This window comes from Antrostomus carolinensis, unplaced genomic scaffold (genome assembly GCF_000700745.2).
Source record: "Antrostomus carolinensis isolate BGI_N321 unplaced genomic scaffold, ASM70074v2 scaffold6087, whole genome shotgun sequence".
Classification (NCBI taxonomy): Eukaryota; Metazoa; Chordata; class Aves; order Caprimulgiformes; family Caprimulgidae; genus Antrostomus; species Antrostomus carolinensis.
Window position 1 is genome coordinate 10061 of NW_010326507.1, and position 21894 is coordinate 31954.

The window sequence follows — 21894 nt, forward strand, 5'->3', positions numbered from 1 at the left end:
ATGTCGTCTTACAGCTAAAAGGAGGTTTATCATTTCTATTACTAAACTTAAAATATCTGCTGTTTATTTTCACTGAGAACCTCAACATGACTGGTACAATAAAGATTCTAATTAAAGTAATCTTTTCAGTAACCTGATTGTCTATCGTTTTCCAACTGAAACAAGATTTGAATTTGAAGAACATAGACTATGTTGGGTCTATGCAACCTATAACAGTTTTCTACCTTAATAGTCACACTGCAGCATTTGAAAATTTGCAATTATTCATTTGGCCATAAGTTAGTAACTGAAAGAGTGAAATTCTCATCTGTGAAAAATGGTAAATTATGGATTAGCAAAGTCAGGCACTCAGTGAAAGTATGTCCTCTTGCTTACACCTAAGCAAGCTCATGTTCAATATGGCTCTTCGCTTCACTATAAAAATCAAATGTTAACTTTATTAAATTTCATCTCTAGATAGACAATGCTTTAAAAAGCAGAAAACTAAACATGTTAATAAAGATTTCACTCAGCAGAGTCAGAAAGCAAAACACAACTCTTCTTCCTATAGATTTTTAATAAGTTGTGACAACCTCACACAGCCATCTATAAATGCTACTTAATAAACTTTTTGTGTTCAAAATAAATAAGCTAAGCCTGTTTAATAGAAAACACTAATCTGGAGCCTGTTTAATAGAAAACACTAATCTGGATTTTTCACAGCAAAGCCATAAAAAGTAGAATTCATATTTCCTGTCCTTCACTATAAAACTGAGGTCTTTAGTCTAAATTGACCATTCAGGATTTTCCATGATCTATGGGGAAAGAGAGGCACCTCCATAAGACAGTTCTTCCTGTCCTCACACAAGTATCCAAGACAGATGGGAGATATTGCTCTCTGTAACTTCCTCTCTGTCTCAGTCTCTGTCGAAAATCTATACAGGGACACTAGATACCTTTGGCTAATACCTAACTTTTCAATAGTTAAAGTAAAAAAAGATGAATCCATCTTGTCATGCCTTTGGTTGGAAAGTTTTGTTTGCCTAGTTTGTACTAAGTTGGAGAAGGGGTGTTGTTGTTGGTTTTTTTTCCTATTTAGACTGACTATTTTGGCTTGAAGTTTCAGCATCGCATAGGCATCTGGTTAAAATTCCTACTGCACTATACCTGCCATGCTGTCAGAGATACGTTAGTTTGCTCCGTCTAGAAAGCTGATAGGGAGTCCAGACTTCTAGTCGCTTCTGTAATAGCATTAGATCTCTGATGTGGAATGATGAATATTACTATCAGGTTACTGGGCAATCAATACAAGTGTAGGCAAGATTTACAGCAGAATAGATAAGGGTAAAGGGAGAGTCATTATAGCGTAGTTTCTGATGATTAAATAATGCCTTAACCCCGAAGAAAGCAATTTTTTTTCTCTCCATAAGAAACCAACAGGAACATTTGAATTGTTCCTATTCAGATAAAGGTATCTGAAGCCAGCCAATACCAGTTCTGCATGTTTCCACCTCCTGAGTAAACTATTATCATACAATAAATATTCAGATTTTTATATGCATGTGACTCAGTTCTTTATGAATCCTATTTATAGTCTGTAAAAAGTAAAGAATACAGAAATAAAAGTGACAGTTTGTATAAAATCTATATGTTTTAGGAATACATTAAAAAAATTAAAAGTATAGGTAATATTCCATACCTGAGTAGTGGTTGCTTTGGATAAGAAGGCTGGTCACTGTTTTGGCATGGCTGAGGTTTTTTTGTGACTTGTTTATAAATATTCCTGGCAGTTACTCCAATCCATAGCATAGTAGAGAGTGTAGAATAATGTAGTACTATGCCAACCTAAAAAAAGAGTAGACAATTAAACAAGTCAGTAAATGGATCAGTGAAATAAGAGTTTTAGAAGAATCTTACTGCATAAGTGTACAAGCATCTTTTTTTAACTGAATTTGTAAGTGCATCCATTTTTTCTTTCTCTCTGTTTTTTTCTAACCAGGGAAAACACTTTTAAGAAGCAGATGGCATCTGTTATTTAATCTATTATAGATAATATCTGTGATACCAGATGGTATGTTATGAAACCAAGATTGTAAAGACATTTGTTTTCTAAGAACCTGATTAATGAAAACTTTTTACACCTGGATTTAAAGCGATGTGAAGCTTAGTTTGTGTTGCAAGCTTTGTTAGATTATCATGACAATGCAATGTAAAAATTAATAAGGGGTCAGCATTTTTGCTTGCTATTATTTCCTTTCATTTTTCAGGAATATCCTGCTGTAGTTTCCTCTCAGCTGCATATAGCCAAGATTGACTCCTTATAATGGGATTGGTGCTATTTGCCTGAAACTAGATTATTTGCAGATGTATTTTAAGGAACTTACACACTCGGCCATACAATTTTTGAAATTAAATGACAGATCTTGGCATCCTCCCTTAAAAGGAAATACAAACTCTCAATAGTGTTATTACAATTTTATCTTCAAGAAACTGGTATGTTTATCATTGAAAGTAAAATAAAGTACAAACACCTCTAAAATACTAACATCTTTATTATGTTAGTAATTGTAATTCATTATTGTGTAAGCAGTAATTGGAATTTTATCCAATCTCCAGTGCTTTGTTACATCAGCTAAGTCTCCCTCTGATTATATAAAATGAGGTTACCTTTGAAGCAATAACCTGACATTTTGCAGTGACAAGTAAAATATCGCTATAATTGGAAAGCACATAAATGTTTAAGGAATACAGAGATTTGCTGAATAAAGCTAACACAAATCTATTATAATGATTTATTTGAACCAGTGTTCATTTTTGCTTAACTTAAAACAAAATAATTGATGGGTAAATTAAAAAAAATCCATGAATTTTGTTTATATTTAGTAATATAGCACAAAACTTGAAGATAGCAGCAAATATCACCAACAGAAAACCCTTTGTAATTTTCTCTGGGACTTGTCTTACACATTAGACAAGGGACTATAAAGTCTTCATAGTTGTTGTCGCTTGAGGTAAAATAAGCAGAAATAAGAGAATGAGACAACTTTGTACCATCAGCTGACAGACATTGCCACTTCAGTGGCTAGTGCTATCTGGACTTAGTTCATATGCAGCTTGCAGCATTTCTGTAGGGATGCAGTGAATATGACTATGAGCTGAGGGCAGTGAAGGAGTAAGGCAGGAGGGAGAAGAGAGGGAGAAAAATGAGACAGGAACCATGAGAAAGAATTGGAAAAATTCTAGAGAATAGGTCCATAATCTCTTTCTCATCTCAGCATAGCACTGCTACTATATATTCTGTAATTATTCTACACAAGTATGTCCAAGCGTCCATAAGAATATCAACAGCAGGGATTAATTCCATGTGAGAAGGCATCCACACGTGAAATTTTGACAGCATATACGGCCATATATATACCAAAATGATCAGCCACTTAAGTGAATGAAGTTCCTAAAAATAGTACAATAAAACACTTTTATTGAACTTTCAAGGTGGTAACTGAACTGAACTGAAAACATCATTGCTATGCGACCCCTTAGTCACATTACTTTTCTTCACAGTGTACTCATATTTCAAGAACTTAGTTCCTTCTGATACGTGGACAAATCAAATAAACATGGTCAAGAGACAGAAACATTATCATCTTCTGTACTAACTCTAACAATACACCTCTTTCTCTCTCTCAAAAAAAAAATTCCATTTGCACTCCTTGCTTAAAAGAAAAGAAGATATATCCTGATGACACAGGACCTCCTCATGACTTGAAAGATTTGAAGGACAATGGTGACAATCTGGAGATAAAACAAGTACGACATAACAAAAATATGGAATTTGGAAGGGTGCACTGAGCTGTTACACTAAATTCCAAAGGAAAAGGTACCCTTTTCTCTGTGTGGTGATGATTTTGTTTCTCACTTCCCATCACAAAATATGCTTTCTGGACTGGGATTTTTTCTCTTATTCATCTACTAACAATAATTTGTAAAGAAATGCTTGTCACACCTCATCTTGAAAAATCAGTGTTTCAAAGTCGTGGGCTTTGCTCTCTGCCTCTTTCTTTCCCATATCTCCACACTGACATCAGTTATGCCACGGAGATGCATTTTCCTCACTTTCACACTTAGGGGCTGTGGATGCTTGCTCTTTTGTCCTCTTCAGTGAGATCACCTCTTTCTAGCTCTCTTAAGCTAGGAAGACATCTGAGCCCTGTGCTAGAAATACACAAGATACCAGCTCATGACATGGAAGGGGAAGACCAAGGCTCAGCAGAAAGGGGAAGAGGAGAGAGAGAGTTTTGTTCAGTAAACTCTCACTTAACTCTTAGCAAATGGAAACCTTAGGTTTATATACTGAAGGTCCAGGGTACAAATTTATCTATATATATCTTGTTACAGGATTTGTGCCTCTGTAAGGCTCAAGAGGACAATAAATAGGTACAAATTAAATACACAAGTGTTCACAAAACTATTTTCACTATAAGTAGAACTTTTGTATTTCACATAAAATTGTGTGGGAAGGGTGAAGTTTTCCACACAGAAAAAAGGATTATGATTTAATATATTAAAGTGATGACCCTTATTCATAAGACGGTTTTCCACTGACAAGCCAAATGATACAGAAAGAATTGTCAGGACATATGCACTGAAGACACATTGCACTTAAAGCTATTTAATAAATGCAGTTATATGGTGAAAATGTTCTTGTTTCCTTGGACTCATTTTTTCCATGTCTTGTGTTCTTAGAACTCTTATCTTTGGGAATAAGCATCAGCCTACTGGACAGAAGACTACACTTTTCTACAGTAAGAAGATGCTGTCTGTATGCACTCCTTCAATAATTTTCAGTACCTTAGAGGTACTTTAAATTCCACACCGTGCAGTTACCATGGTAATGACCAGAATACACATTCATGCAAAGTATTTTGGCACAAAAAGCTCTCTTGATCAGCTTTAACTTGCACAAAAATTTGTTTTCCCCTAGTTGGTTTTTTTTTTAATTGTAGTCATATTTCAGATAAGATTGTCCTTCTTCAGCCCATTTGATTTGGAGAAGGATATGGATATGCACTGACATTCTGCTTAAACTATTAATCCAGCACTGAAATGGATTCTTTTCAGTGACATGAAGGGATTCAGGAATTTCTCTGCAGTCTGTAACACCATTGGATGTGAATATTTCATTATCTTAAAACATTTCACCTTAGAACAACCTTTACAGGTAAAAAAATTAGAGCAAGAATTTGAGACCCACAAATCAGGTATCTGAGATCAGGAAGGACAATCTCCAGCACAGCATGCACATCTAGCCCCACAGTGTTCAAAGTCTTTGGCTGTCATAGGTTGCTGCTAGTGAAGTTTACAGCCACCTAAAGTCTTGCTTGTGCATATGACTTGCTCTGTTCCCATCTCAGCAGAGCTGAGCAATGCAGCACTTTTCTCACCAAAGATCATTCAAGAGCTCTTCAATAGCATTCTTAGCTTGAGACACCCTGACTGGCAAACTTGATCACAGTACATTAATATTGTGTCCATTCTTTCATTAAAAAAATATAGCTAGAGTAGAAACAACTACTCTTTTCCGCCTCTTTCTATAATATTTTTGTATCTACAGATCCTTCGCAAGATGTGGTGCATAGCTCTAGGACCTCTCTAGTTTAACAGGATACAAGTCCAAATTTCAAACTTCCAAAGGTAGTATTCTAACTTCCAGGCTATTGCCTACTATGGAACAGGCTTCACCTTTCCTGCTGGAGGTTTACTGCAGATAGGAATTACTGAAGATATACTACAGAAAGGAATTTACAAGCAGTTTCACATATGACACTCATCAGGGAGGAGGAAGATCTGAGTCATGACAAATTTTACACAGAAGCTTTTATTTGATAAACCATCAGGTTCCTGGAGATGTGACTGAAGTGATCATGCCATTAATATAAAAAATCATTATTCTGTCTCACGCCCTAACTTTTCTGTCTTCCGAATCTTGTGCCCCTAAGCCTATTCTTCATGTTCCAACAGGCTGAACAGACAATTTCATCCCCAAGCATCCATAGCCTCATGGCTATCAGGCTCCCCTGGAAAGCAGAGGCCATGAGATTGAAATCCCACATATGGGGAGTGATCCAGCTGCAGTTGCATCTCCTTCCACCTCATTTCTTATGTGGCAGGAATAAGCCTCCTTCTGCCCTTTGAAGGAAAGTAATCTGAGACCTTAACTCTGGGAGATGGAAGGGGCTGAGTACATCACCTGCTAGCTGGCTCAAGCACCTTTCTGGCTAGTGTACTGGCTCTGATTAATCCCATTCTGCTGTTCCTAACACAACCTTCGCTTTGCATGAAAGATTTCACCATAAAGTCAAGACACTGGATTCTACATCAACAGCCAGCATTCAGTTACATCCAGAATCAGATTTGTAGTTAATCTAAACAATCTGTAGATATAAACTCATCTGCAGAGGAAATCTGTGAAGAAGCAATCAACTCTTCCAGATCAGCACTCTAACATCAGTTTTCTTTATAAATCATAAAGACTGCATAGCACATACACAAGTGAGACTGTCTATACAAAATCCTCTCTGAAATAGGCATGTAGGTTCAAAAGGGAGTTTTAGATTTTTAGATTCTACATAAAAATTAATATCTTACCATCTCTGAAAACACATTTTTTTTGTGTAATTACTTTGCCTCCAAAGGGATATGAAGGTTCTTCCAGCTATCTACCACAGAAAATGGGTCCATTTCCATAGCATAAATTCCTGGTGCTTAAAATTAGCCTGGGACACCTCATTTAGAGGGAGAAGGTGATCTAACTGAAGTTATTTTAGAACCATCCTTTTTGTTAATTATGAAGCATAAAAATTAACTCAATCTATTATTTCACTTGGGTAAGGATGTTGCAGTGAAATTTGTGTGAAAGTTTTAAGGATAAGTACAATAAGAAAGGTGGAGGTTCACTAGCTTCGATATCACATTTCAGTGATTAGGACAGAAAATTCTTGTACTTGAAATCTTCCCCCGCACTCAGGAAACAAAAAGTGCAAATTACATTGCTGCAGGGTGAAGTAGTGTTTTGAATTGTAGCAGATGGAAAGATACCTGTGCTACAGCAACACTGATGCTGTTACACATGGAGCATAGCTAATATTTTAGTGCTGCTTCAAGCAGCAATATTTTCACAAATATATTTTTAAAGTCTAATATCAGTTTTTCCCAGAAGTGGGGGGGAGGGGAGGGGGGGGGAGAACAAAACAAAACAAAACAAAAAGCAGAAAGAGACAAAACTTAGACCTGAAGGAAGGCACAAGTCCAAAAGAGCTTGTGTCCAAAACTCCTTTCATTAGGCTGAGTGATTTAAAGAATTGCTATATTCCATTTGCAGGAGAAAAGGAGTGCTCTTCACCCCACCACTGCTTATGCAAGCTATGGGAAATGTTCAAACACATGAGCTTCGCAGGAAGCCATTAGTAGGTCTGACCTCCCTATCTCCTAGCTTTGGCACTCTGAAGGTTAATTCACAGAGTAATCCTCTCAGAGTTATCACAGGAAGAGACAGCCTGGGAATCACAGAATTTTGAAAAACGTTGCTGTCAACAGGCAAAAAGGGTCTGTAGTGGGGTACAATGTTCTGTGAGTGAACATTTGTTCAGCCTGTGTTACCAGCTATAGGAGTCTTGTCTTAGATTGCTTGAACTGTTGCATCCATTAGCCCTACCTAATTACATCAGACAATTTCTACCAGGAGCCAGAGGATGGTGTGTGTCTTGTGTGTCCTGTATCTTTCCTATATTTTAACTGTGATGATATTGCCTGTTTATGTAGCATGGTGTCAAGTAAATAAATAACTTTACAAAACTCTTTAGAAGGCATATGTGAATGGATCCATTCAGTTTCTCTAAGTGTGCATGTTTTTCAGCAGCTCAGGATCTGGCTCTATATACCACGGCAAGAAAAAGCTCTCACTGATAATGCATTTTATGAAGATATCCCTGTAGTTTATATACTACTCATAACAGATTATTAATAACTCATTTATCTCAATCAATTTTTCATTATCATTGCTAATACTGCATTGTAACCATGCAATCTGCAAAGTAAATAACCAGGCAATGATTATAACAACAGATGGTCATTTGTGATCATGTAATTACATGGCCATGGCTGCCCTACAAACTAATCCGCTACCCTCACTTGCAAACTGCTGAAAAAGACAATGGTAAGTGATATTTCAATTTGCTAGAACTCACATGTTAATTATAACACAATGCACTAGATATTGTGAGATATTTGTCTCAGAATAATCTAGTGGACACCTGTGTCATTTAAATGAATACCATGTAATACACATAGGTAGACTTCGCACATAGAATGTTATGGGTGCTTACAGATCTACATGTGTTGTTTATTGATGGTCATGCACAAGTGTACACAAAAGGCTTCCAAAACATCTCACTGAAAATTAGAGTTATAACCCTTACATTAGTTATGCAAGTTTTGCAGTGACTCTGCTGTTAGCTGGTGACTTGCTGTTTACACCCATTCAAGCCAATCAAAAGAACCAGACTAGTGACAGGCAAAATATCTGGGAGAACGCTAGCTTAATAAAATGCTTTATTACAGGTAAATACCAACAACATTCATATGACCCGGACCACTTCTACAAAATCTGAGACAAAGAAATATTTAAGACAAACAAATTGCAACAAACCCTCATCGGGCATTACAGAAGATGACTGAAATAACTACGCACTGTACAGACTCAGCCTCTATACTCAGAGCAGCTAAAGCCATGCACTCTCTGTGCATCTCATGGCACTATATCCCCGGAAAGGATGAAGCAGGAGATGTGAAACAGTCCAGCAGTGCAAACAGGGGTTCATAAATTGCAAGTGTACTGGTCTGCTTTGTCTCCTTAGCTTGAGTTATAATTAAAAGACATAATCTTACTATAAGTTTACATTAAGCTGCCCAAGCATATATTTTAGGGATCACCCAGTGAAGCCAGGGTCATTCTCAGGCAAATGGTATATATATTTCAAAAGAGCAGCGGTAACTTTAGTTCCACACATTTGATCCAAAGATCAGAAAGGACATTAGAAATATTTGGGAATCATAGTTTTCAACTATCCTGTAAAACAGAGAAATATTATGATTTTCAGAGAATTTTTAAAAAATAAGGAAATCTGAGCTGCAGAGATGTTAATGCATTGGTCAGCCCCTCACAGAAACTCAGGTGACAATCAAACATTGAACACTCCCAGTGCTGGCCTTGAGAAGACATGTTTATAATGATGACTTATTTTTAAGAACTTAAGATCCAGGAACAATATATGAAAAGAAAGAGAACTATCAATATTATGTTTAAAAATACAGTTTCAGGTTTTCATTCTATTAGTAAGAATTACTAAGGCAAATACTTACAGCTTGACATATAATTGGATATTTAATGCGATTGATTCCACCAGCAAAAACAGCAAATGTAAGAGCAGTATGGAAACAGAAGTTGAGAAGCATGTGCCATCCTTTTCTACTTATTCGGATTGTGCTGTTGAAAAATCACATTTTAAAATTTAAAATCAACATATCTGTTATGAAAATTACACTTTGGAAAAAATGCTTAATATGATCGAATTAAATTCTCTGATTCTTGAATACCTACTTAGCAATCTAGTTACAGGATAGAGGCTGATTTATAAAGCATTGAAGTCAATGGTAAAAAGGTAAAACCAATGGTAAAAATTTTAAAGAGTCTACTGACAAGGGTGTACTGACTTCAAGTTTCCTCCATCAAAACAAGCATTTAAAGTGGCTTATTGCATAGTTTCAGATAGGCAGAACTTTAACAAGACATCTCTAAAGGATTAAATGGAAGCTGAAGATCCGAAGTCATTGCATTAAGTTCACTTAATTAATATTTAGCAGCTTCTACAGTACAATACATTCCTACTCTTTTAAATTGCTAATGGTCTTTAACAGAAGTATGTAGTTAAAATGGCATTTATATAAATCTTTCATATAAAGGAAAACACAAGTTTTCTAAACCCAAGAAGATTTCAAAGTCAAAGAAAGTTTCTTTTATCCAATGATAGTTACCAAGTCTTTCAACCAAACTTGGTCTTAGAAGCCAATACTTCCAGTGTAGCTGTCCAACATGCTGCTCTCTGACTGGAATTTGCCAGACAGCAATTTGATAGTGCTTGTGGTTTTAGACTGAATTATCAAGTTAAAAATCTTAGGAACTGTGTGTAGACCATTTAGACGTATGTCTCAGGAAAGATACAGCTTGAGAACGGCTTGAGAAAGGTTGACATTTTTTTTATTTCTCTGGTGTAAAACACATTGCTGATATTACTATCCAACAGTAATTTGGATAATTTTAATTTATAAATTGAAGTACCTCAGCATAATGCTGACCATTTAACACAAGGGTTTAAAATTGAATTCTTACCTGTGATGGACAATGTAGGTGATAATGGAAGCAAACAGGCACAACAACATAACTGCAGTACATGCATATACCACAGGGTGCAGAAACTCCCCTGGGTACTGGGGGAAAGACAGCACTGTCTTAAAATCCTATGGAGAAAGCAAAATTATTTAACATTTTCAGGCATGTGTGAAACACTGAGACTTCATTTCAATAGGTCCTGTCATTTCTAACTGTTCCCTTTCAAGAGCAGGAAAATAAGATGATGAACTTTTCATGTAGAAATAGTTCATGAATTTACAGTAACATCAGACTGCTCTTTCCTCATCTGCATACACTATGCAAGACAAATTAACTTTTTAGTACAAGTAGACATATCCTAATTAAAAAAGAAGGTCTGAAAAAATACACAGAATATTACATCTTCCAGGCATTAGCAATATCTGTTCCTTCTGAAAACATGAACTTTATGTGTGTATTTTACTAGGATATTAAGTAAAAAATATCAAATTACCATAAAGGTCTCTAAATGGCACATACACGGCTACAGAAGAACCACTCAAAGAAACAAAAGCCATAAGAATACACACAAAATATCGACTGACTCATTCCTATATTAAAATATAATTCCCAGTTGATACACCTTCTCTGACCCAGTGACCTTCATACTTAGTTGCAAATACTCTAGTACCTACATCAATTCAAAAGCAGCTTGACAGCTATATTAAAAGCAGAGTAAAGGTCCATGCATTCCTTTTGGTCCCACTAGTGTGTACTGACACAATTCTTCATGAAAAAGAATATATGCAGTTATTAATTCAGGGGAAACGTACTGTTCCGTTTATCTCCCAGAAAGGTCCTTACAAGCAACAGATGCCCTACTAGTCATTATTTTAGTTCACACTAGCTTTAAAGTGCCTAAGATTGATTGTACCAGTTTCTCAGATGCATATTAATGTCAGTTCTAAAACAGAGCGGCTTACAACTTATATACAAGACCATCAAAATGAACAAATAATGTATGAACAAGATGGCAAATATATGTCATCACATCCCATTTATCTTCAAGTACTTAGCTTGCATGTGTATCTCAGTTAAATCTTCTCAGTCACCACTTGTCCCACACATAAGTCCTCTCTCAGCCCTGCTGAGTTCACCAAGACTCAAAGTCAGAGGTGGAGTCACTTGTCACAGAGGTACTCTTACGCTGTCTCCTAACATTTCTTGCTACTCTTCTCTCAACAAGAAGTGGAATAGAAACGGAAAACAACTCTGTCTTTTGATGTGGTAGCTTTTTAATGTGACAGATCAATGTTCTTGAGGCCTTCTCTTTATTTTTGTCGGGTTTTGTGTGTGTGTGTGTGATTGAATATACATTCAGGATACACTGAATTTACAAATTTCAAATAACTCTTTAAAAGTCTGTTGGCTCAGAACTGCCGCTGAATCTCTACTCAAACACACTTTTTACCATCTTTTCTCCCATGTTTTTTGGTTGGGTTTTTTTTTTTTTCTGCATCATCTCCCCATTAATTCTTTTATGTGAATTTCTTGAGGTAGACTATCATTTACCAGAAATGTTCAGTACAATTTTGGCACATTACTACTCTAGTAATATGAAAATACTAGACAATTTAAATAGAAATACTCTGATGAAAATGATAAAATATTTACTTGTAGCTCTTACTGATATAAACATATTTTGGTATACCAATAATTTGTCAGAATTTTATGTATACACTTGCTTCAGCTCTGTGAATTAAGAAAACTGTTACTGTAACTAATATAGTAGTAACAGCACAGCTATTTAAAGAAATAAATATCTTGGTGTGCTGGTTTCACTGGGTTAGAATCAAAGAATCAATTTTCTGTTCAGAAAAGCTGCATTTTTGAGAAGACTGCAGCACTCAATTTGTTGAGAAGAAAGTTGATAAGACACTTTGTTTTACTTCGTTGCCAGCCATGGTATGTGAGTTTCCATAGTGATCAAGGTCTTCAGCAGATGAGAGTTAGGCAGGTGCTAAGGCTAAAAGGAGCGAAAGTCAGGGCAGCTGACCCAAGCTGGCCAACAGAAGTATTCCATGCCATAAATGTCATGCTCACTATAAATTGGAAAGTTTGCTAGGGACGACCTTCTTCCATGGTCACCACCCCCAGAGGGTCTCATCTGTCATTCTGCTCCCAAGGCCTACTGTCCTGCTTGCTGTGACCGTCATACTTTTGCTGGAGCTGTGGTGCTCACAGTGTTCAACACCTAGCATGTACTGTTGGGATTGTGCAGCTCACAACCACTGGGCTGAGTATAACTTTGTGTACTTTATATTAGTGTTAATATTAGGTTTTTATTGTTTTATTAAATCTGTTTCCATTTCAACCCATGGGTCGTCTTTCCTTTTCCTGATTCGCCTTCTCAGGTGGGAAGGGGTTACTGAGTGTTAGAACAGCTGGCTATTGTTTAGCCCCTGCATACAGGCTAAATGGAGGCACTCGAATACTTCTGAAAAAACTACTCTGAAAAGTTAACAAAGTTGTGAAAAAGGCCACACAGTGAAACTACGCATTTATGTAGCAACAAATGAAAGCAATTTTACTTGAGGTGGCATCATTCAGTGTACTAAGAACTAGCTTTTAATAGTGTAAATGCAGGGATCAACCAATCACTATGTTTGAACATGAGTATAAAAGCAAATGCCATATGTCCTATAGGAATACATCCATTTTGCCTGCAGAAGAATCAAGAACAATCAGCATCTTAAAGCTAACTCCATTTTAAAATATTAAAATCTTATTATTATCTGTTTTGTAATCTTGTACAGTAAATAACTGGCAAAAATTCGGACTATCATAATGCAATATTGCCAATGCAGAATATCCTTTTTAAGAGTTTTGTATATTGAAAATTGATTTCATTATAGATATATAAAAATTTTATCTTCTCTGCTTTTTGATGATAATTAAACCTTATTGATCTGTCAACCTCCCCTGAGTAATCCTCTCAGGAAGACAGCATGCAGAAAATAAAGTTATTTTTTTCATGCTGTACACAAGGCAGCGTAATTGGATGTTACACTTTAAAAAGGTAGGTCTGATTTTTTTTCTAGAAGGGATTCAGATAACAGTAATATTGAAAAATGGCAGGAATATCTACAGGAAAATGAATACACACAAGACTTTGACCGTTACAAACTGCTGTCTATAACTACAAGGCCGGTAAAATGTCTCATGAGAAACTGTCATTCATTTACCCTATAAGAAGGTGGGAAAACAGCTTTCAGCTGTAAATGCCACAATAGTACATAAGGCACAATAGAAATTAGTGATGAAAATCAGCTTATAAAAAGCCTTTTCTGTCACTATTTTATCCAACAATCAGGATTATAAAAACATCAGAGTGCAAATGGGACTGTTTGACTTTTACTCGTAACTTCATTCCAAAAATCAACTGAAACAGACACATCTATACTGATCAGTTAAAACTTGATACGAAAGTATAAAGAGGTATAGACAAATACATACCAAAGGCAGCCCTGAGACATCTAAATAGCAGATGCTGAGAAAGCTGAGGGGAAGATACAGTGAACTAATACTAAATATCTGGTACTTTCACAAAATTGCAGCTGCTAAAAACAATCTAGTTTGTGTTGTAAATTTTTGTAATCCATCTACTTATATTGGCAAATTAATAATTTATTTTTAATATATTGCTTGTAATAGTATGACTTTAGGAAGTACAGTCTAACTGATTTCTGCGTTTGCAGCAGGACACCTGAAACTGTGTTCCCCAGGGAACTGGTATCCAAGCGCCACAGAAACACAAGCACATTTGAACGATCAGTTATGGTAAGATTTGGATTCCTATTTGTATTTAGATTCCTCCTACTTAAACAAAACAAAACTTAAAAATTAAGTGCCAAATACTAGGATGTTTAAGAGCACCAGAATATGGAAATTATATGTAGAGTTGGGTCTCTATGGAGAACTGGAAACATTGCAATGCACATTGAGTGGAGCAGTCGATGTGCTGGAGGGCAGGACTGTCATTTGGCAAGATCTCTACAGGCTGGAGGAATGGGCTTACAGGAACCTCATGAAGTTCAATGAGAAGACATAAAAAGTTCCCTGTCTCTGAGGCAGAGTAGCCTTGACAGCAGTACAAGCTGGGGGAAAACTCACTGGAAAGAAGCTTTGCAGAAAAGGATCAGCAGGTCCTGGTGGACAATAAACTGAAAGCAAGCCAGTGGTGAGCCCTTATGACACATAAGATAAACTGCATATTGAGCCATATTAGCAAGAGTGCAGGCAGCAAGCTGAGGGAAGTGATTATTCCTTCCTATTCACCTGTTGTGAGACCAAATCTTGATTAGTTTGGGGCACTTCAGTACAAGAAAGACATTGACAAATTGGAAGGAGTTCAGTAGAAGCCACCAAGTCAATAAGATGGCTAGAGATTTAGATTCTATGTCTTTAACTTACATTTCCCATCTCCCCAGAGCTGACGCATTTTACTAAGCTCCTCTATAGTCTGGATCCCTTCCCTGGTTGAAGCTGCACCACCAAGAACAACAAGATCCATTAAGCCAACAGAATGCAAGAGCAAAAAGAAAGAGCGAACTTGATTTGTTGTAAAGTCAGTGCATTTTGAAGACAAGCCTGGATTTTTGTCCCCAGTAGCAAGTCAGTTTATGCATTTTACAGAGCAAATAACACGTTATTAAGTGTTATTTAATAAAAGCTAGATGTAATCCAAGGAGAAAGACATAAAAGACAGATCTTGCTTTTACAAGTACTCTAACTCGAAGTCTTTATGCAAAAGATTGGCACATTCAGGAATACTCTGGAAAAAGTAACCTTTTCCGGGAAGCTAGACTCAATACTGTCCATATGGGCTAAGCATTCTCTGTGGGTGAGCAGCACATGCCAGCTGAGGACTTAGGTGAAGAGTATGTGCCTCTTTGCCAGGCCTCTGAATGACAGCAGAGCTTAGAAGTCTAGCTCTTCACACTGAGAAGCATCTATGCATATGCAGAGGAACTAAACTCCAGGGAATTTTGCAGTTCCCACTACACTAAATGTTAATTTTGCAGACAGCAGGTAAACTTTCTGGTTCACTTTCATAGTTTTTGGCAATTAAACTCAGCTAAGGTCTATTCTGTAGGTGTAAAAGTAGTTGTTCAAACACACAAAAAAATTTAAAAGTTCATTCTTAAAGCTCTCTTTATAAGCAGCCTGATTTTTCAAAGTACTGAGCCATGTTTCCACAGCCTGTTATGAGAAAACCCTGTGTTCTCTACAGGCAAAGTGTCAAATACTGTAATTATGTCAACCTTCTAAATGACATCTCTGTAATACTTCCCTGACTCATTAATTAATTTCTCAAAAGGATTAGACAGGTTGTTTAATTTGGAGAAGACCTGAAACATGGAAGTTTAGAAGACTTTTCAGAATTGAACTTCATGCACAGACCTAAGAAATTCTGCATTTGTTTCTATTCACACTGAAAATATTGAAAACATAGCTATTGTGGTACTGTGATCTTACCAATTTGTAAAGACTTAAAAGATTTGGGGAATGCTTGTAAAACAACAGGAGAAAAATCCTGTTAACTCTTAGCATTATCTGTTCCTAGTATCTTGCCTCTCCTCAATTTCTCATTCCCACAGTTTTCCAAGGTTTGCTTCCAGAATAGTTTCAAATTTGCTCTGTTTTTGTGAGCTCAGTCTCCTCAGCCCTAATTATCTCAAGTAGCCATCCACTGAATGTATGCTACTTTTGCAAACACTGACTCCTTACACTTGCAAAAAAAACCCCAAAAATACCCCAACAAAAAATGCACCTATGTTGTTCAGAATAATGAGACAGATTGTGACAAAATAGGAAAGGAGTTGTTTATGATTTTATGTTTATTTAACCTATCTTCAGGATTACAATTTAAAATGCTAAAAATATTTATTACTCCATTTTATGTTAATTGAGAAGTAGCATACTTAGATTCAAGAATTTTACTAGTGTTTATTTGGCAGATTTGAGGAAATTACTATTGACAAAGCAGTCTGAGGGGGAAAAGGAAATGCTGTTTACAATTACAGTAATATCCATCACTACTGAATTGCCATTCTGTTCTAAGAAAAATGAAAGGAAGAACAAAGGACAACGTATGTCAAAACACATTCAGCAAATTTTGAAATTCAATGTTGCTGTTGATTATTTTTGTTTACTCCAGAAGTGTTTTTACTCCAATATACTATGGCTTCAGGGCACTAGATTGGTCATAACATACACAAACAGTCTTGAAAAATTAAAATATTGATATACAGCTCAGTTCACAAAAAAGCATAAATACATAGTATTTATAGAACAAATACTTATAATAAGATATACCAAAGGCTCATATATAAGTTCATAATTTTACTCTATAATAGAAAATCATATTGCAGAGGTTCATGGTTCAAGACCCTAGAGGGTTTTGGCCACCTCCAAAAGAAGCTAGAATGTGAATAACTCTCTACCTCCTACAGGTAACAGAAGAAAAGACAAAACAGGAGACTAGTCTAAACACACAGTATATGAAGGGAAAAGCAGGAATATAACTCGGGAGTTTATTTCACAGTATTTTACTCTCACCCCTAGGACATAGCATTCAAAGCTGATCAGAAAAAGATAATGCTGTGTTATGTCTGACATTACTATTTTACTTCCATTCACTGGCCCAACCCAGAAGAGAGTGAAAGTATGAGCGCAGTGTGAGGGAAGGAGCTTGTACCTCCTTTCTAACTCAACCTCCAAACTGTACTCTGTCTCTCTCACTGACATCACTGGAACAACTGTCAGAGAGAAACGAAATGGCTCTACATGAATCCTCTCACTTGAAGTATGCTCATACTTATTAATTCTCAATAGTAGCTGATAAATCCTTGATTATTGCCTTTTTAAAAAAGGACTCTATGAAACCTTTATTTTAACCCTTTTACAGTACATAGGCAAAAACAACTTTTATAAGAGCAGTTCAGGGAACATTATCTTACTATTTAAAAAGATGACAAATCAGAATTTGTGCTGTACTAGCTATAAAATGGACAGTTGGATTAACTGAGCCTTCTATTTCATCTTGTTGCATAGCCGGATATACGTTATTCTGATGGTAATGCAAACCTTCATCACTGTTGCTTTATTGCAGCTCTTCCGTTTACAGATGCTACTGTAGTTTTCTGCTATTACCCCAAAACATAATAATCAATTATGAATTTTTATGGTTTAATAGATTAGAGAATTATAGATTAACAGCATGTATCATGGTATTTTAGCTAATTTAGTTGGCTACATATCGTATCTTAGCTACTTTGAATTCGCTATCAGTTTGTTACTATTTTAAAATATAGTAGGCATTCAGGTGTGAATTTAGACAATATACATAAGCAATTTATATTATTCACATTATAAATTAATAGCTCAGCAGAACAATGAAATATTTTTAATTTCTAGTACGAGAATTGAACTGCCCAGAAAAGTGTAGTCTCTACCAAATAAAACAATCATTGACTTTATGCCACAAAACATGGATAAATAAATAACACTTGAATGAAAATGAATGCACATAATGAAGATACAAAAGTTTTCCAACGGCTGTTTAGCCAGACAGCTGTTGGAAGAAATATTTGTGTGTCTGTGTGTGTGTGTGTGTATATATATATATATATGTATAAAATAACTTAAGGTCAGGCATCTTTTTTTCTCAAAAGTGACTGTAAAACATAAGCTAAGGAACATACCACATTGTTTGCTACCATATCAATTACAAAGCAAGAGTGAGTCTAAGATTCTATTTTCTTTTCTTGCACAGATAAAAATGGAAGACGCACACAGGAAAAAAAGCAAAGTTGAAGTACTATAACAAAACAAACACAAAACCTAAAACAGAATTACATACGAGATGCAAAAGCTGCAGGAAAAGGTGCCTCAGTTGCCTTTACGGTTGTAGAAAAAACAATCTGCTATATCTTATCAGCAATAAAAGTGCATTCGTCTTTACAAACCAAAAATTAATTGAAGTCCTTATGTCAGTATACAATTTTCGCAAACAAAATGAAATAATGAAATTGGTTGTTTGCAAGCAATTAGTTAACATTTAATAACTACCCAAAGTTTAAGAAGAACAGGCTGAACCCAGGCAGCTGAAGGAGAAGGAAGCCATTTTGGGTGTGGCACCTGCAAAGTCAACAGGTGCTTTCTTTAATTAATTTAGAAAAACATTCTCAAAGCAAAATTATGTTTCACATTCAGGGAAACAAGAGGCTGGGGGAGAAAGGGAACGCACAGAAGCTGTAGAAAATTAAGTTTGTTCAATGTCATCAAATCTTAGGAACAGCTCTTGAATTCTGAACAATTCCGGAACAGGTGAAAAAATGTTCAAGCAACTCTGAGGGAAATCAGTTCTTAAAAAGTGGACGATAATATCCGCATTTAACTTGTGGATGCCACAGCCTTGTGCTATGATTGGCTGCCATCTGGGCTCCATCTGACAGCAGCAGATTGGTATTCTCTGCACACGTCCTCGCAATTCCCGTTGCCTATGTTTGCTGTCCCTTACACATACACATAATACATTATTTACTCAACTATAAACATTTCTGCAACGTACACAAGCAGCATCTACAGTGCAATCATGCATCAGCATTCAGGATCAATCTGGTATTAATAGTACACATATGGCTAATCTTTTTACAACTGGTTTATAATAATTATTCTGAATGGTCTAAACATTTTCTCACCTATATATGTTAGAAACCTCTCATTTTTGTTTGCTTTCCTTTATTCCCTGAATAACAACAGATTATTATTGCAGGAAGGATATTTTTGTTTTCATGTAGGTAACTTTCTGTTAAGCAGGATAGTTAAATAACTGCAATGGGAACTGTAAGTGTGACTGAGAACAGACCAAAGCAAGCTGATGTGTTAGCACTGCACAGAAATATTTTTCTTTATGAACAGCAATTTCTTAAGAAAGCTATTAGCATTGGTACACAAACTAAAACTCTTACAGGATCAAGAAGGACACACTGTCCTTACTTAAAAGAGCAGAAGATGTTATTCCTCTCCATTTATTAAATGATTCAACATTGCGGTATGCCTGCAACTAATTAGTATGATCAACACAGTGCAGGGCAGGAACAAAAGCAGACCAGCCTGTGAGATGTGCTGATGTAAAAGCACACAGGAGCATACATTTTTAAACCCTGTCCTATAATTTATAACTATTACATACTAATCATTCCTTGATGGAACTTTCATTTGTAAGACTGAATTTAATGTAATTTCTGATTAGGCCTTTCCCTGGATATTAAAACTGACCATCAGGTTTATTCACTTACTAGCAGTTAAATAACTTACTTTCTTTAAGACTATCTTATACCAAACACTACAGAAAAGAGAAGGTCAGTTACTGACAGGTAAGAATGATACAGATCCATGTAAAAAGAACACATATGTATGGCAACAGAGAGAGAGAGAGAGGTATATTTGCTAAGTCATATACTTACCATTAGCACTGCAAAGTTACTGAAGTGTGTACTCTGAATGGTGGTAATATTGCCTGCAGAACTAATTATGTAGCACCCTTCTCCCCACCAGCCTCCATGTCCATCTAGAAGGTCAAAATCCCAGAAGGCTGCAATGGGGTCTATACCCCGTGCAAAGTGCCTCAACCCTATAGTAAGAGGGCTGGTGAGGTTTCCAAAACTGCACCCATCTGCAAAAGCAACAAACTGAATCAGAGAGACGGAGTGGAAAATCCACTATTGATGAATGCTGTGTAAAGAGATCTGATACACTAAACTATGGGGAAAAAAGCCATAGACATATACTCTTAATGGTAAAAATCAAAGGTAGTGCTCACATTCAGAAAAGTTTGCAATAGTATAAATAAATCTGAATGTTTCAGGTCCATAATGTGTTCAAATGATCTAATCATCCTTCACAAAGCAGATTTTTTTTTGTTTGTTTCAGATTCTTCAGTTACACTATTGCCCATATAACTGCAGAAACAGCTCAGTTTCATGGTATGATTAATAGCTGAGACCATTCTGCACTTTGAAAGTCACATTTAAAGATTAAAAATGTTAATAGAAATGAGAGCACTATTCAGTATCAAATAAAATTAGTAAAATTGCCTGGGTGAATAATTAATCAAAATAATGACTCACTAGCACATACAATATATCACATTCAGACAAAAGCCTTTAACAACACCTGTTTTAAGTCCATTGATCAGAAAGTATACTGGTGAGTATCGATACATGCAACAGGGCACTACACCCACTCCAAAAACCTTATTTTTATCAGTGTCTAGGACGTTAACAATGCAATTTTCATTATAAAGAGTAAAACAAGGTTCCCTCCTAAAGCACTGCGCTTTAAGAAACAAGCATTTGTAACAACACTGTCAACAAACAGTAGTACAAAATTTGCATTCTAGTCATACAGCAAGTGCCTTTCTTTATTTGCAGGATAATTTTAATAAAATCATGCACATAGGAATAACTGCAAACATTTGTACTAAAGAAAGACTGTTTCCAGCCTCTCAGCACACTGTATACTCTACTCCTTTATTCTCTACACAATCAAGTATACCGTAGCTTTTAGATTAAAGGAAATAATGCATAACAACTCCTCACCTATTTTAGCGAAAACAGCTGGCGTGGCAACCGTCCTACGTTTCCCATCATCTGCAAGATTTGATGAGTTTCCTGTGCTAGGAAAGAGTTTTCCATTCCGAAAGACAATAAACTGTAGCTTGCAAGTGGAGTTATCAACAGATTGCCAGGCTGAAGACTGAGAGAAGACAGACTGTGGCAAATGAACTGAAGCTACTGCTACAGCATTCTGTACAATGAGAAAAAAAGAGAAACATTTAAAATGCAAATCACAACAGGGTTCCTTTCATGATGTTTTAAACTCCTGTACAAGAAATGTATGCTGCCTTCCTTTTCCAACAGACTGGAAGCAACCAAAGAAGCACGAGCTGTAACCATGGGAATAGGATTGGTACAGTGCATATTAAAAGGGAAAACGTTTTGATTGAACGTGAGAGTCTATATGGTCAAGCTCCCTGCTGCAGAGGTGAGAATGGTTCTTACCGTGCCTGCTAGAGGGTCCATCAACACTGCAGATCTGATTTAAAGAGACAACCTCTACCAGGTTTTCTCCTTCACTTAAAACAGAATCAGACAACTTACATTAAAACATTTCTCCGAAAGGGTACTTAAAGAGTATAAAAATAATTTTATTAATACAAAAAAATTATATCAGCAGAGAACTGCAAGTGCAGTAAACAACACATTTTATGAATATATTTTTCTTGCTTTATATAAGGAAAATCAGTTAAGTCTGTGTTTTAGTAATGCAGGACTGAAAAATTATTACGAGCACTAATGTAACAGAAGAAAATAAGACAGCACTAGGAGAAAATGAATGAAGACTGTCAGATGTCTATAATGGCT

At 36.1% G+C, this 21894-nt stretch overlaps 1 protein-coding gene across 1 annotated transcript; it reads right to left on the reverse strand.

Moving 5' to 3' along the window:
• Positions 1-1678: 1678 nt before the first annotated feature.
• On the reverse strand, positions 1679-21552 carry LOC104527776 (adhesion G protein-coupled receptor A3-like; the record flags this gene model as incomplete). The annotated part of the gene is made up of 6 exons (XM_029085866.1): positions 21532-21552; positions 21070-21277; positions 19936-20144; positions 10424-10551; positions 9397-9520; positions 1679-1824 (listed from the first exon to the last, which is right to left on the reverse strand). Coding segments are annotated over exons 1-6 (836 nt in total), but the record flags the coding sequence as incomplete, so codon positions are not given.
• Between the last annotated feature and the right edge of the window lie 342 nt (positions 21553-21894).